At 34.0% G+C, this 15,850-nt stretch overlaps 1 protein-coding gene and 1 long non-coding RNA gene across 2 annotated transcripts in view; one reads left to right on the top strand and one right to left on the bottom strand.

The window, feature by feature from the left end:
- The first annotated feature begins 213 nt into the window (after positions 1-213).
- RADX (RPA1 related single stranded DNA binding protein, X-linked) overlaps positions 214-15,850 on the top strand; it is a 68,001-nt gene continuing 52,364 nt past the window's right edge. Inside the window, exons 1-9 of the mRNA XM_059679939.1 lie at positions 214-883; positions 3,287-3,429; positions 4,592-4,784; positions 6,747-6,855; positions 8,054-8,145; positions 8,252-8,374; positions 11,693-11,797; positions 13,101-13,265; positions 14,402-14,562. Of these exons, the coding sequence (XP_059535922.1) occupies positions 214-883; positions 3,287-3,429; positions 4,592-4,784; positions 6,747-6,855; positions 8,054-8,145; positions 8,252-8,374; positions 11,693-11,797; positions 13,101-13,265; positions 14,402-14,562 (1,761 nt within the window). The remainder of the gene's footprint in view (positions 884-3,286; positions 3,430-4,591; positions 4,785-6,746; positions 6,856-8,053; positions 8,146-8,251; positions 8,375-11,692; positions 11,798-13,100; positions 13,266-14,401; positions 14,563-15,850) is intronic.
- The window catches only part of LOC132224847 (uncharacterized), a 111,998-nt gene continuing 96,496 nt past the window's right edge, over positions 349-15,850 (bottom strand). Inside the window, exons 3-7 of the long non-coding RNA XR_009450742.1 lie at positions 15,294-15,349; positions 4,594-4,748; positions 2,347-2,407; positions 805-862; positions 349-471 (exon numbers count right to left, since the gene is read on the bottom strand). This is a non-coding gene — a long non-coding RNA (uncharacterized LOC132224847). The remainder of the gene's footprint in view (positions 472-804; positions 863-2,346; positions 2,408-4,593; positions 4,749-15,293; positions 15,350-15,850) is intronic.

Raw genomic sequence — 15,850 nt, 5'->3', positions numbered from 1 at the left:
GTAACCACGCATGCGAAGCCTAGTGACCTGACCTCTAAGTAGAGAGCGCGCCTACCAAGGGGCGGGGCTAAAGAGCCGACGTGTGCGCGCGCAGATTGTGACCGAGTGGGATCTTTCCCAGTCTGAGGGGGCGGAGTCGTGTCGTTCACTTGCTAGCTGGTGCTTCTTCTTCTTAGTCTCTCAGTTTTGGACAGAGCAAATTAAGTTTTAGGAATGAAGAGTGTACGCGATTTCCTCACCATGCCTGGTGAGCAAAACCAGCCTCAGGCAGGCTCCTCACATGCTGGGGTGGGCCGGCAGAATTCTGAGGTAAATTGGCCTTGGGCCCCGGGAGGAGTGAGACCTGAAGCCGGTGCCCTAGAGCCGAGGTCCTGGATCCAAAAGGTTCTTGAGCAAGTAACAGACTCACCTCTCCAGTGGCTCACTCCCTCGGAGGAGACTTCTGTCGATGTGCTGGCCGTCCAACGGTACCTGTTAGAAGAAGAGCCCGGAGACATAATTTCCAAACGATTCCGTTACCGCTATGATGTTACCATCTCGGACGGGGTCTATCAGGAGAAGTGCTTTCTCCATCCCAGACTAAACTTTCTGGTGTCTAAAAATATCCTGAGAGCTGGCATCAAAATGAAAATTCTCAGAGTCTCATGTCTTTACAACGAGAAAAGGTTAGGCCAGGGTATCCTCTGCATTGATAAAGTCACCTGTGGGGAGGCCTTGGACACCATTTCTTTAGCGACTCCCTTCAGAAATAGTGCGCACCAGGAGATACCCGAGAGGCCCTTAAGAGGCGGGAAGAGCCATTACCTGGCCCTGTGGAATAACGAAGATCCGTATGGAGATATCTGGTTAACGAACAAGCAACCTGAGGAATACAATTTTAGCAGTAAGTAATGGGAGGGAACCACGGGACGGGGTGTAAAAATAGTTTGGGGGTGCTTATGTTAATGGGAAAGGAAGCGGGAATGTCGGTATTGTTTATTGGGAGTGCTAGACAGTTTTTCCTCAGTGACGGAGAGACGCTCGCTTAATGAAATTTGCACAGCCCTTGTCTTGCTTTGATTGTGTAAGTGGCTGTTCAGAAAGTGTCTGAATAATCTTAATTTTTAAAAATTACATCTTAAACTAATCTGTCAAACCTAGTGGTGTTGCAGTCAGTAGTCCTAAGTGTTCATTGTACGTTTGACCAGTGGAATTGATCTTAACGTCATTACCATTCCAGTTGTGGAAATAGTACTGTGTTGATTAGAGTGTCTATTGATTTGAATTAGAAATAAAAAGTTGTAAATATTTGTGGTTTTAACCTTCATTCAAAAAAGAATGTTCTATGATTTTTCCTTAATAATTTACATTAATGAAATGCCATTTTATGTCTTTGAGTATAGCAGTTATGTAAATAATAGCTTTTCGAACTTGTGATTTTGTGGGAAGACTTGGAATTCTCATGTTTATGTTTCTTATGACCACGGGTAATGCTGATCTGAGAAGTTCAATTCTTCTGGGTCAGAAATAGGAAGTTAACTTGAAAATGTCAACTGGTCATCAGCAACTGCTCTAAAATACGTTTTATCTTAAAACAATGAAGTAAAGGGAATGATTATATTATGGGCATGCACATGTATGGAATGGGGAAGAAATAAAAATGGAAAAAATACAAGCAAAAGTGTTAGAGGGAGAAAGATGATAATTTCTACATTACTGCTTTTCAGGTGTTTGGGATTTTGTTTTACTTTTTGGTTTTTGTGTTGTTGTTTTTTACATTGGGCTCATAATACTAGACCATAGATAATCTTACTATGATGTGTAACAGCAACAAACTTGAAAGTAAAAAGATAACTGCTTCAAAAATATGCAGTTCAAGTGATATCCAGTTGTAAGGGGGGGGGGATATTACAGAAATGGGTAGCGAATGATTATTTAAATAACTTAAGTTTTAAAGGCAAGATAGTAGTTTTTAGAGATGAACTAATGGAATGATTTTTTATCTCAGTGGTGCATTACTACTATAAGGGTTGATCATTTTTATTTTTAGAATTTAATCTATAAATGAAAAATGGTACTCTAGAAGAATTTAGGCAATAATAATTTGTAAAAATTGGATTTCACTTTTCTGATTATGAAAGTAATATATGTTCATTATTGAAACCGTATTTTTATTACAAAAGGCAATGTCCATGTGCTAAAAATCCAAAGGTTTAAAAAAGTACATTGTATTAAAAATTTAAGACCCACGTGCAGTAAAATTTTGATGACAAAATCTAGAAGTAGGTATATTGGTGTTCTTTCAGGATTGCTGTATGTTTGAAATTTTTAATAAAATGTTGGGGTGGAATGAAAGGCCCCTTTTACCTCCTTCTATGCCTTCAGCTTTCTTCTCAAAACTCCAAACTGTCCGCCATTTGGTGTGTAACTTTGAAAAAAATAATTATTTGGTGTCACATGATTTGCAATTTCCACTTATCTTAAACATTTTTAATGACATCTTCATACACTCTTCCGTGTTATGGATGTATGATGATTTATATAATCACTAGAGCCCCCATGCATGAAATTCGTGCAAGGGGCTCAGCCCTTGCAGCCCCGGTTGCCTTGGCTGGCCCTTGCAACCCCAGCTGGACGTCCGGAAGGTCATTCGGCTGTTCTATATAATATGTTGATTTATGATATATATGCATAATCTATGACATATATAGGATTCCCATGTGATGAGTAATTTGTAATTTTAAAAAGTTGGTGTGCATTTTTTTTCAATTTTAGATCCAAGGCGGAACATCATTAAGATATACACATATGTGCTCACTATGTTCAATTATTTCTGTTGGATGGATGGATTCATAAAGGGAAATTGCTTGTTTAAATATTTGGCCCTAGCTGGTTTGGCTTAGTGGATAGAGCGTCAGCTGTGGACTGAAGGGTTCAGGGTTCAATTCAGGTCAAGGGTATGCCCTGGTTGTGGGCTCAATCCCCAGTAAGGGGTGTGCAAGAGGCAGCCAATCAATGATTCTCTCTCGTCATCGATGTTTCTATCTCTCTCCCTCTCCCTTCCTCTCTGAAATGAATAAAAATATATTTAAAAAATAAATAAACATTTCTCTTGATAATTATAAAATATCAGCCTAAGAACTTTTCAAAGATACTTTTTTTTTTTTTTACATTCTCTTTGTTTGGTACCATTTTGCTATGGTTGCTTTCTTTTTGTTCACTTATATCTGATATTTTAACCACTAAAATATAATTTTGATATTACCACGAGATATTAAGTAGGATTTTTTCTTTTTTTGTATTCTAGATACCAGAATAATTTCTCTTGCTCACCTTGAAATGATCTGGACTAAGAGAACAAATTATCCTGCTTTGCTTGTGAGAATCATGCATAAATCAAGACTGAGATACTATGGAAAACCCGATAAAAAGATGATTGAGCCATACCAGGTATAAATAAGATAAGAGAGTACATGTTAATTTAACAGTTATAGATTATAACTTACAGACCTGACTCCATATTAGAATAATGTATGTTTAAATAACATTTTAACTTAAATTTAATAATTTTTAAAATGTACATAGATGTTTATTTGAAGGTATTTTTCTAATGTAATTTCTTATAAAAATAAATTCTTTTTGTGTTGACAACCTTTAATTCCTTGATCCAACCGGTCTCCTTCACACCTTTTTATATATCTTCAACCTTTTCCTCTCTACTGTGCTTTCTATACCAGAATATAAATATACTTTAGTCTCCCATTTTAAAAAAGGAAAATAATTATCCTTTGACTTCAGATTCCTCTATTCCCTCTCTCCTCTTCAGGCAAACTCCTTGAAGAAGTAATCTACACTAGATGTTTTCACTTACTTGCCTCTCATTTACTTCTCAACACAATTAGTTTGGCATTTTTCTTAAACTGGTCACTCACTAGAGACCTAATTGTCAAATCCATCTGACACGTTTCTGCTATCTTGACTGTCTGTGCCATATAATGCTGATGAGAATACTTTCTTGATTTCTGTCCTTTTTTACTTAATATTTTACTTTATTTTCACTGTTATCAAGAATCACTTTGGGTGTTTCATTCAACTTTTAAAATAAAAGTTGTGTATATTTTTAGAGAATTTGGAAAATGTAGAAATCTATATAAGTAAGACTGATAAATAATATCACCCCAAATCATACCAGAATCACTGTTTGCATTATAATGTGTTTTATTCATTTTGTATGTATATATCATATATCCACACACACATATATTCTATATGTGCACATATCTATGCTATCATGTGTATAACATATTTCATATTTATTTGTATATGTATGCATGCATGTCTTATACTTCATATGACTATGTCATTTCGTATTAAATTAACTTACAAACTGGCAATTATATAGCACATAAAATTTTATATTAGTCAACATTCTCTTAAGTATTTTCTAATATCACTAAAATTTCTTCATTATGACTTTTCATAGTTATAGATTCTTTCATATATCATAAATTATTTAGTCATTCCCCTACAGTTTTACTTCCTCAGTCTTAAAATTTTAACATCCTGTAGATAAAAGTAACAAATATGTGTGTGCTTTTACTCATCTTTTCAGACCTTTTTGGAAGTTGCTGACAATTCAGGAACTGTATCAGTGATCATGTGGAATGCCCTGTGTCCTGAGTGGTATAAATGTTTGCAGGTTGGCTTAGTTCTTCTGCTTCAAGATTATTCTGTTAAAAAGAGTTTTCCATTCAGGCTGAAGCCTCTCCCTGTGGATCCACAGATCAAACAAATTTCTACTATTGGTTAAGTATTCAATGCATTTTGTTTCTTTTATGACTATATATTTTTTATAAATCTGCGAAGTACCATATCAGCCAAAGACTCTTAAAAATTACTAAAGCTGTTAGAACCTGACAAACCTTTAAATTCCTGTATCGATTAAATTTCCAATCAGTCACTTAATGAGTATATTTATTTATTATTGCATCTATTAAGAAAAATTATCTGAGCAATTCATTGTTTATTAACAAGCTCCACTTGGGATTACTTATTTTTATTATCTTTTATTTTTCATTATAATATTAATGACTTGAATGTAATTTTTGTTACTATGAGCTACTATTCAAAAGGGCTTTTTTGAAATAATTTCAAACTTACATAAACATCAGAAGAATAGTATAAAAAATTTTATATACCTTTTACACAGATTGAACCATTGTTAACATTTACCTTGCCTTTATCATTCTCTCTCTCTCTCTCTCTCTCTCTCTCTCTCTATATATATATATATATATATATATATATATATATATATATATATATAATTTGTCATCTGAACCATTTTAGAGTAAGTGGCAGCCATTATACATACCTCTTTACCTTTAAACACATCATTAATCTTTCAGTATGTATTTCCTAAGAACAAGAACACTCTAGTACATAATTACAATACAGTTATCAAAATCAGAAAATTTAAAATTAATACAATACTGTTATCTAACCTATAGCCAATATTCAAATGTTGCCAATTGCTGAAATTTTGAAAGGGCTCTTTCTAATTGGTATTAAAATCAAAGTTATGACATCTTTGCATCACCCTAAATATTTTGGGAGCATTAGAATTAATATATTAAGTGATTGCTTTAAGAGTTGGATATGATATTTTCTTGCATTTCCATTTTTCAAAATTGTGAATTACATCAATCAAAAAGTATAAGTATTGTTTTTGCTTATAATAGTTTTATACTGGACCTGTATTTCTATATATTCTAAATTTCCTAGCTAATCCGTTAAGCTTAATTACTTAGAGAATGTTCAGACAATGTAACCTTTATTCATTGTTTCCTTAAATATATGTTTATTTTGGAAAACCTCAGATTATTAACAATAGGACATGCCTGAATGAACCATAAGTTTATAGAATGTTTTTCAAAATAATTAGTAATATGGGAACTGTAAAATAAGACCCCAACAAATTACCATTTTGTGTCACTAGACTGACAAATAATAAGAAATTTGATGATACCAAAATTTGGAGAGGATGTGGATTAATGGGAAATCTTACCGACTGTTGATGAAACTATAAAAAGTTCTTTAATTTAAAATAGTTTAGAATTATCCTGCCAAGGGAAATATTTGAATATTCTACAATTCTGGATTTCCCTCCTAAGTATAATACATTAGAAAACTCTTGCTTGTGTACACAGGGAGATAGGTACAAAAAGTTCATCGTGGCATTCTTTATAGTAGTAAAAACTGGAAATAATCCAGATTCTGTCAACATGATAATGGTTAAATAAAATTGAAGTATGCCAAAATCCAGGAGCATTATTCAGCAATGACTATGAGAGAAAAAAACTGCTATATGCAATTGCATGAATAAATTTTGGGACCATAATGTTAAAGGAAAAAAGTAGCCCTAGAATACTGTATATGATATGATTCCATCCATTAGAGTTCAAAAACAAAGAAATCCAAACGGTATTTTGTTTGGACAAAAACACATAAGTGATTAAATATCCTTTTTTTAAAATTAAGTTGATGATAAAACATAAAATTTAAGATATGTTTACCCTTTGGTGGGGAAATAAGTGGATGTGACAATGTAGCAGTAGGTAAAGAAAGCTTTTGATAATGGCCTTGTTCTTAAGTTTAGTATTGGGCTCAAAAGTATTCAGTCTATTTTTTTCCTATGCAATTTGTACACATGTATATTATTTTATGTGCATTAACTATAATATTAAAGTGATATATTTGTTTTTCAGAGGTCTGCCTGAACCTTCGAGATCCTCCAACTAATATAAATATCATTCCAGAAGGGCAGGTGAAACGAGAATGGAGATTGCCAAAGTTAAATCATCGCTTTATCACAAGGTAAAATAATTTCTTATAAAATATCCTATATAGCTCTGACCAGTTTGGCTCAGTGGCTAGAGCGTCGACCTGTGGACTGAAGAGTCCCAGGTTCGATTCTGGTCAAGGGCATGTACCTTGGGTGCGGGCACATCCCCAGTAGGGGGTGTGCAGGAGGCAGCTGATTGATGTTTCTCTCTCATGGATATTTCTAACTCTCTATCCCTCTCCCTTCCTCTCCATAAAAAATCAATAAAATATATTTAAAAATAAAAAAATAAAATATCCTATATAATAAAAGGCTAATATGCAAATAGACCAAACAGTGGAACAACCGAACAACCAGTTGCTGTGATGTGCACTGACCACCGGGGGGGCGTGTGCAGAACATGGCGGGCATTGGCCGCAATGGGATGGTGGAGTTGGTGAACGGGGGTGACCAGACCAAGGCGGGGCGCCAGTTGCTGTCATTGGGGCAAGCCTCTGGTGGTTACTACAAACTCTTTGCTCCCATGCGCCACAGTCCTGCCCACCACTCACACCTGTCACCGGTGCCAGCCACACCCGCACCCACTGCCAGGGCCGGCCCTGCTTGCACCCACAGCCGGCACTGGAGCCAGCGCTCGCATCCACTTCTAGTGCCCGGCGCCAGTCCTGATCACTTGGCGCCATCAGCAGGTGCCAGCAGCAGCTACTAGCCCTGATTACCCCTGAGGGCTTCTCCACCTCCCCCCTGCTCCTGAGGGACGATCAGGGCAGCAGCCGCCACTCACACCTGCTGATGGTGCCAGCCCCGCTTGCACCCACTACTGGCACCCATCCCCATCACCCCGTACTCTCAGCAGGTGCAAGAGGGGCCAGCGCCATCAGCGCGTGGGAACGGAGGCAGCCAGATCTGGGCTGCTGGCAGACAGGGGACTAGGGGCTGCAGCGGGAGGGGATGGGAAGGGGTATGGAGAATGGGCCACGACCGGCCCCTGTGCCTACTGCAGTCTTGCGGTCCACAGTTCCTTTCAAAGTGCACAAATTTGTGCATGGGGCCCCTAGTCTTAAATAATTTTCAATGTTAGTCACTGAAATAAAATATTATAATTTGCTCAAAATCTACCCGAAATTTTGCTATATTAATTATGTAAATGTACATTTTCACAATCATAGTTCTAAAATACTTTTTTACTGTTTAAAGATACAATATTTATTTAACTATTTTTTTTTTTAGATCAGAACTGGATGATATGCCAGAAAAGCAAATCTGTGATGTTGTTGGCATTTTAGTTTTTGTAGGAAGGGTCCAGCGGTTAAAAAAGAAAGGTAAGCTTTTGAAATTGAAAGTAATAAAAGGATTTCAGTGACTAGTTCTGTGTTTATATGTGCATAATCAGTTACCTTCATTTATTCTAATATTATATCTATATAGAAAACGGTGAAGATTTTTGGTCATATCGCTGGATTCACATTGCTGACGGGACTTCAGATCAACCATTCATTGTGGAACTGTTTTCTACATCTCAGCCAGAAATCTTTGAAAATATTTGCCCAAGTACTCAGTTCCAATATCTTTATCTTTTTATTTTTTCAAGTGGGGGCATTAACTTTAAAAATGTTAAACTTAATTATAGAGCATCATAATACTGAGTTAGCAAATTCAAGCTATCTGATAGCATGTTTAATTTTTTCTATATTAATATTATATTTGGTATTACATGTTAACCACCTTCTGGTTTTTTATTCAGAATTAATTTGGGATTGAACTAGTTTTTCAGAAAATAGGTGCTCTTATTCTCATTGTTAGCATTTCAGACATAAAAGCATAAGATTCGGTGAAACTAAAACATAGGTAGTCAGTTTCCTTTGTATATACTTGGAAAGACAATGAAGACTTTCCTAATGTTGAATTAATTGGTAGGAGATTGGCAGGCTGTGTAATTAAATTTGACAATGATAAGTATGATTCCATTTGAGTATTAAATTAGTATTAGGTTGGTGGTATTATAACAGTTGGTTAATATTTTACTTACTTTGTCATTGACCTTTTCCCCTTGCATTCATTTAGATATATAGGTGTTTTTTCCTCACTAATTTTATTTATTTGAAAACATTTTAGAAGCACCCTATTATATATTTTATATAACAAGTTAGTTTTTATATCTATTATAAGAAAAAAGTATGCATAATACTTTTTAACAACTTCAGTGAATTTTTCCTTCTTTGATTTTGTAGTATCAAGCTATTTTAGATATGATGTGCTATTTTACTATTTTCTAAATGATTGATTATATGAATTAAATACCGATTGTTAAATATTTGTTAACATTAGGGAAACTCTCAGTCTTGGCTACATGCAATTTTTTTTAAATCAGCAACATTCCCAGCTTGCGTGGCTCATTGGTTGAGCGTCGACCTGTGAACCTGGAGGTCGAGGTCATGGTTTGATTCCTGCTCAGGGCACGTACCCAGGTTGAGGGCATGATCCCCAGTGTGGCGCATGCAGGAAGCAACTGATAGATGATTCTCTCTCATTGATCTTTCTACCTCTCTCTCCCTCTCCCTTTCTCTCTGAAATCATTTAAAAATAAGTTTAAAATAATAAAAATAAAATCAGCAACATGGTAGAAATTGTAGATCAGAGGACTTGGAGACCTAGTACAGGACTGTTCTGCTACCCCTTTATTCTCTATTGCAAAACAGTATTATACACTATGCAGATATTATCTCATTAGATTCCACCCTCTATTTGTGAGATTATTTTTTTAAGTATAACTTACTATAACCAAACCTTACCCCAACTACTGGGGGAGAGGGCAGAAAGACAGCTTTAGCGAAAACCAAGGCCTGGTCTTCCAAGATGAGCGGGGCTATATAACTTCTCCAGAGGCATAAATGATTGGTAGCAATGACCTCTGATGACAATTCTATTACCTCATGTTAGATGAGTTTTATTGCCAGGTTTCTCTTTGTGGTCACTTTAAACAACAAACTGACACAAGTTTTACATAATGCTTTTTCACAGAAATGTTGCCAAGCATGCATGTTCTATTTCTTGTGAGAATATATATATATATATATATATATATATATATATATATATATATATATATATATATATATATATATATAAAGGTTTGTATGGACTTTGGTGAGATTTTCTTTAATATGGTAATTGACAACAGTTACAATTTATTTTCATCTTTTGACCAAAAATGAAAGGGAAAAAAATCACTTAATGAATGGTGAGTATTAAGGGGGTTTTAGGCCTATGAAGGGGAACATGACTAAGGGTCTTCTGTAGTAATACCCAAATTAGTTGGTAGTAGGGCATCTTTTTTTAATTTTTAAGAAAGTGAAGAACTAAGGGAAACTAATATTGAATGTTTACTATGTATCAAATGCTCATAGATGTTATCTCATTTTGTACTCCCAGTTACCTTTTAAAGAGTTGACGTTTGTTACAAATTTATAGGTAAGGAAACAAAGGTCCAGTGGGTTAAGTAATCTCCTGGATGTCAAACAGCTATTAAGTGTTAGATATGAATGTCTGATTATTTTTTAATCTATACCCGAGGATATTTTTTCCATTTATTTTTTCAAAGAGAGGGTATAAGGGAGGGAGTGAAAAAAACACACAAAATATCAACGTGAGAGAGATGACCAGGGTGAACATGCAGCCGAGGTACATGCCCTCGGCCAGGAATCAAATCCACGACCCTTGGATCCACAGGCCGATGCTCTAACCACTGAGAAAAACAGGCCATGTCTGATTTTTAACAGCCATGAAATTAGAATAAGATATTTTGTTAATGCTACTCTATCAACATCTTTAACCATGAATGCTCACACATTTGTACAGTTTTTTGAAGTAAAAGAAACACAATACATATTAAGACAACTATTCTTAGTCATTTGAACAGATTTTCTTTATTTTTATTGCTATAAAATAAAGATCTAGTAAATATAAGATGAAGAAAATGAATTTATATATCATACTCTAGGAAAATATTTATTCTCAAGTGAGAACTTACTGTTATTGTGAGATTAGAAGTATTTACATTTATTTTTTTATTTCCTGGTTTGCAAGACTATAACTGTTTTTTGCCATGTAAGGAGTTTAAATTTTTAGAAACTGTTGGATTAATGAAATTTTCCCAAATAAACTGATAGATATTTAAAAATAATTGATAGCTCTTGAAAGTAATTCAAGTCTGAAGACATAATCTTATTTTCAGTTATTCTTTTTAGCCTATCAGGTTTGTTAGCAAGGTGAACAAAAATAATAGGAAACAAGCCTTGTCATTGAGGCTTAAAGTCTACTTAAGGTCAACATATGTAAAATATTTTTCCTAAGCAAATTGAAATTAATACTCTATAGCCCTATCTGGTGGAAGGAGTACTTTAGGGATCAATGTTAAATTGAGTTAATCAGTGAAAACATCTTGGAGAAACTAAGCCTTTTTTCTCTTTAGGAAATAATTGTTCACATTTTGTTGTGTGCCCCATTAGAAAGACTCTTGCACTCTTCAACTGTGCAGCAAGTAGTGACTTCAGTTAGGTGCAGCTGTTGTATATTCTAAAGGAAAAGTAAGTGTTAAGTCTGTTATCTAAAGGAAAAGGTAAGTGTTAATCCTTGTTGCTCCAAGTGTGGTCAAGGGATTGGCAGCACTAGTATCACCTAGGAACTCATTAGAAATGGAGAATCTCATACCCTACCCTAAAACTACTGGATCTTAATTTGCATTTTAATAATTGTCCTAGATGATTTCTATATTTATTAACTTTTGAGAAGCACTGTGTTAAATCCTGATCTTGGTATGTCCTCTTTGAAATGCAGAAGTTCTTTCATAAGTGTTTTCATTTTCTACAGTGACATATTTCATGTGTACACAGTTGAAAGTTGTCAGAAATAACAATCAAGTACCTAAACTGCTTTACCTCACCACTACAAATGAGAGTCAAATATTTATTATCGGTGAGCAATGTCTTTGTATATGCTCTACTGGAAATGTAATATATTTTCTCTTCATTAAATTAACTTTTACATGACAACATTCAACCACAAGATAGTTCTATTTTCATCTTCTTTATCTCTATAAGAATGTTTTAAAAGAATACTTAGCCTATGAAATATATTTCTTCTAGATTATTTATGATTGAAGCAATGATTTTGTGACTTACTAGAGAATTGTGTTTATATCCTTTGGCTAACTTTAATTCCTATTTGCTATAAGGTAGATAATCATAAATTATTTGATAGATTGAAAACTGTTAGGCCCTCCATCACAATACGGATTCAATTTAGCAATATTTTAAAATACTGAGTAAAACAAAAATGTGCATCAAATTTTGGCCTCAGGATCTCACAATTTACTTATATAGCAAGAAGAGTCACACTACTTGTCTATAAGTACATTATTTTTCTCTGTTCCCTTTGATAATGGGGTCAAAACAATAAAGATAAAAGATTCCAGATTAGTGAGGGAGTACTGTGGAATGGTGTGTTTACTAGAATGCTACCATACTGGTGATTAGGAAATTTGTCAAGAGTTCTAGGAAGTGTGTAACACACATCTTTGTCAACACCTCATTTTATAAATACTAATAACATCAGATGTAAATAGCACTTTTAAGTGTGCTTTAAGAAAATGAATTTAAACATTGTGCTTTACTGCCTGGACAGTATGGCTCAATGGTTGTACATCAACTCATGAATCAGAAGGTCACCGTTAGATTCCTGGTCTGGGCACATGCCTGTGTTGCAGATTCAATCTCTAGTAGGGAGCGTGCAGGAGGCAGCTAATCGATGATTCTCTCTCTCATCATTGATGTTTCTATCTCTATCTCTCCTTTCCTCTCTCTGAAATCAATGTCACCCAAATAAAATTTAATTTTAAAAAATGTTGAGCTATACTTATAGGCAATTTAGTTCATACATGATGCGATATATTCAAGATAATACATTATTTAAAAATCAATTTTAAAGAAAATACCAACCATTTGGATAGTTAAAAAAATCCCAGTTATTAGTTTCTTTTCCATATGGCTTTTTAGTATCCTGTAGACAGCTACAGTTTAGTCCATTAAAACTCTAGTATGCATATTGAGTACAATTATCCTCTATATCGAGAATCAGTGAACATGACTTGTTTTCTTGGTGATATAAGAAACTGTTTTAATATTAAACTGTATTTATACAAAAAAAGTCCATTCAGTTTATTACAGTAAGTTGGTTTATACTCCCCCCTTATTTTTCTCTTTACCCTTCTTGCAAATAGGTCATAGAGGCCAGCCATATGTCAATGATACCAAAGTAAAAAGTTTTATTCACTGGATTAAAACAAAGACTGATTCTGTGGAAATGAAGAATACTGTTATTGGTGGATATTACCCCTATCCTCCAGTGCCAGAAACATTTTCGAAGTATAGTACTTCTGTAAAAGGTACTAATAAAATCGATACTTTTTAAATGATATTTTTATATGCTACATGTATGGTATGAAATATCAGTTAGTCTTCTTTATTCTTTTATTATATGGGGGTGAGCCAAAATGTATCAACACTTCCTGATAATAGTGCTGTCTTTCTGAAGATCTAAAGATATCATGTGTCCTAAAGTTGATATTTTCATTTTATTTGACTGGAAGAAAAGAAGGAACATAGACGATGACTAAATAGAGATAATATCTCAATTTAATGTCATTGAGATATACTCTGACCGTAGTAGATTTCAACTCCTATGACATTACTTAGAGAAACTAAGATATCAAAGGGAACACTGGGCAATTTGATATCAAGATATTGAAAACTGCATTATGCTACTCTTATGAAATAGTATAGTATTTAGATGATGATAGGTCAGTATTTCAAAATTTCTCTTTTTTTCCCAAAACCATGCATTTATCCCACAGTTTTAAAAAACAATATACTTAAGTGTTAAACTTTTCAATTGTCATATCTAATTGTATTAAAAGTAATTAACATTAGGCCTCTCTATCAGTACTCATTTTGCATCTCATTGATTTCGGTGTCATTTTTATTTAAAGGTAGCACTCAATTGTGTTATATCCAATATACAGGGGTGTAAAAAAGTAGTTACATTTGTGAGTATGCAAAACAGTTTATTCTTATATTATTATTTATTATTGTATTATTTTCCATATGAACAACTGTAAACCTACTTTTGCCCCACCCTGTATTGGCATCCTTTTGCACTTTATAATGCCGTCAATTTGTAGTATATATTTAGAAATATTAAAATGTGTGTGTCTATGCAGTGGCTAGGCAACACTTTTTAGTCTGAAATATAATCTATAAATTACATTCAATATACAAAATTTCTGTTTCAAATTAAAATTCCAGACTAGAAGACTGTATCATGATTTAACTGATTAATATATTTTGCCTATTTTACAAAAATTACATAAGAGGATGCCAAATATAAACACAAAGCCTCACAAATTTAAATTATGTGGCAAGTTTATAATTTTAAGTTGTATTTAGATTGCAAATCTGGTTTTTATTTTTATCATTTCAGTTCTTTAAAACTTACAATTTCCTTGGAATTACTCTTTTGCAGTTCAGTCGCTCCTGACAGCTATAAGTGAAGTGAGGAAGGAGATTGAAAACTTGCAGTATAGGGAACAAAAACGCATTGCAATTCAGGGAATAATTACTAGTATAAAGTATGTACCCCGTAGCAGTGCAACTGGAAGTTCCTCAGCATCAGAAACAGTTCGGGTATGGCACCAGAGAATTAATAGTATATTGCTGAAAACGCTGTGATCATAATTACAGTTGTACCTTGTTCATTTTATTCAGAACTCACATGCATTGATTCTTTTTTTATTATTCTTCTTAATGGTGTAAAACCAAGAGGGGGGAAAGATCATTGTTGCTTTTTGTTTCTTTTTTCTGTCATTTATTTATTTTGGAGCAGGCTGGGCAGAAGGTCATAGCTTCTGATATTTCCCAAGGCCCTCAAAATTTGGTATCTTGATTTTGCTTTCTACACAATTTAAGCCTATCTTGATTGTTGTTATTTAAATTCCCAAGTGGTATATATTATTATAGGCATCCTTGGAAATATTGTGAGTTCAGTTCCAGATCACTGCAATAAAGCACATATTGCAATTAAACAAGTCACATGAATTTTTGTTTTCTCGGTGCATATAAAAGTTATTTTTACACTATACTATAGTCTATTAAGTGTGCAATAGCATTATAATTAAAAAACAGTTTACATAACCTTAATTTAAAAAATACTTTATTGCTGAAAAGATTAACCATCATCTGAGCCTACTGGAAAAATGGTGCCAATAGATTTGCTCCACACTGGGTTGCCTCAAACATTTAATGTGTAAAAAACACAATATCTGCAAAGCACAATAAAATGAAATATGTCTATATATTATTTTCTTACGTTTTGTCAAGACCAGAACGTTAGGAACACTTCCACCAGAAGTTCTTACCTCTGGATCTGGCATGGCAGTCTTAGCCAGGTTGTATAAGACACCAGTTCTGAAATCTAGGCATAATCAAGACAAAAAAAGTTATTTTTTCCTATGAGTTTATTTTTTTTAATTATTTCTAGGATTGCTATTCTTTTTTTAAGTTTTATTGGAACACAACTGCAGTTATTTGTTTAAATATTTGTTTATGGATCCTTTTTAAAATTTAAATATATTTTTTATGGATTTAAGAGACAAAGGGAGAGGTTAGAGATAGAAACATCAATGATGAGAGAGAATCATTGATCAGCTTCCTCCTGCACACCCCCTGCTGGGCATGTGCCCTTAACCAGAAGGGAACCTGGGACCCTTCAGTCCACAGGCCTACACTCTTTCCACTGAGCCAAATTGGCTAGGATTACTGTTCTTACAGAAATACACATCTAATCCAACTTTTCAGCTATAGTAATATAAGAGGGACTTTTGTTTATTTTTCTTTTAAAAATATTTTATTAGAAGATGGATTAGGATAAATCATCTTTATAAAAGCACTATTATTATTTCAACATGTTGTCACA

This window comes from Myotis daubentonii, chromosome X (assembly GCF_963259705.1).
Source record: "Myotis daubentonii chromosome X, mMyoDau2.1, whole genome shotgun sequence".
Lineage (NCBI taxonomy): Eukaryota > Metazoa > Chordata > Mammalia > Chiroptera > Vespertilionidae > Myotis > Myotis daubentonii.
The sequence above is the reverse complement of the archived record's forward strand: the minus strand, read 5'-3'. Positions and strand labels throughout refer to the sequence as shown.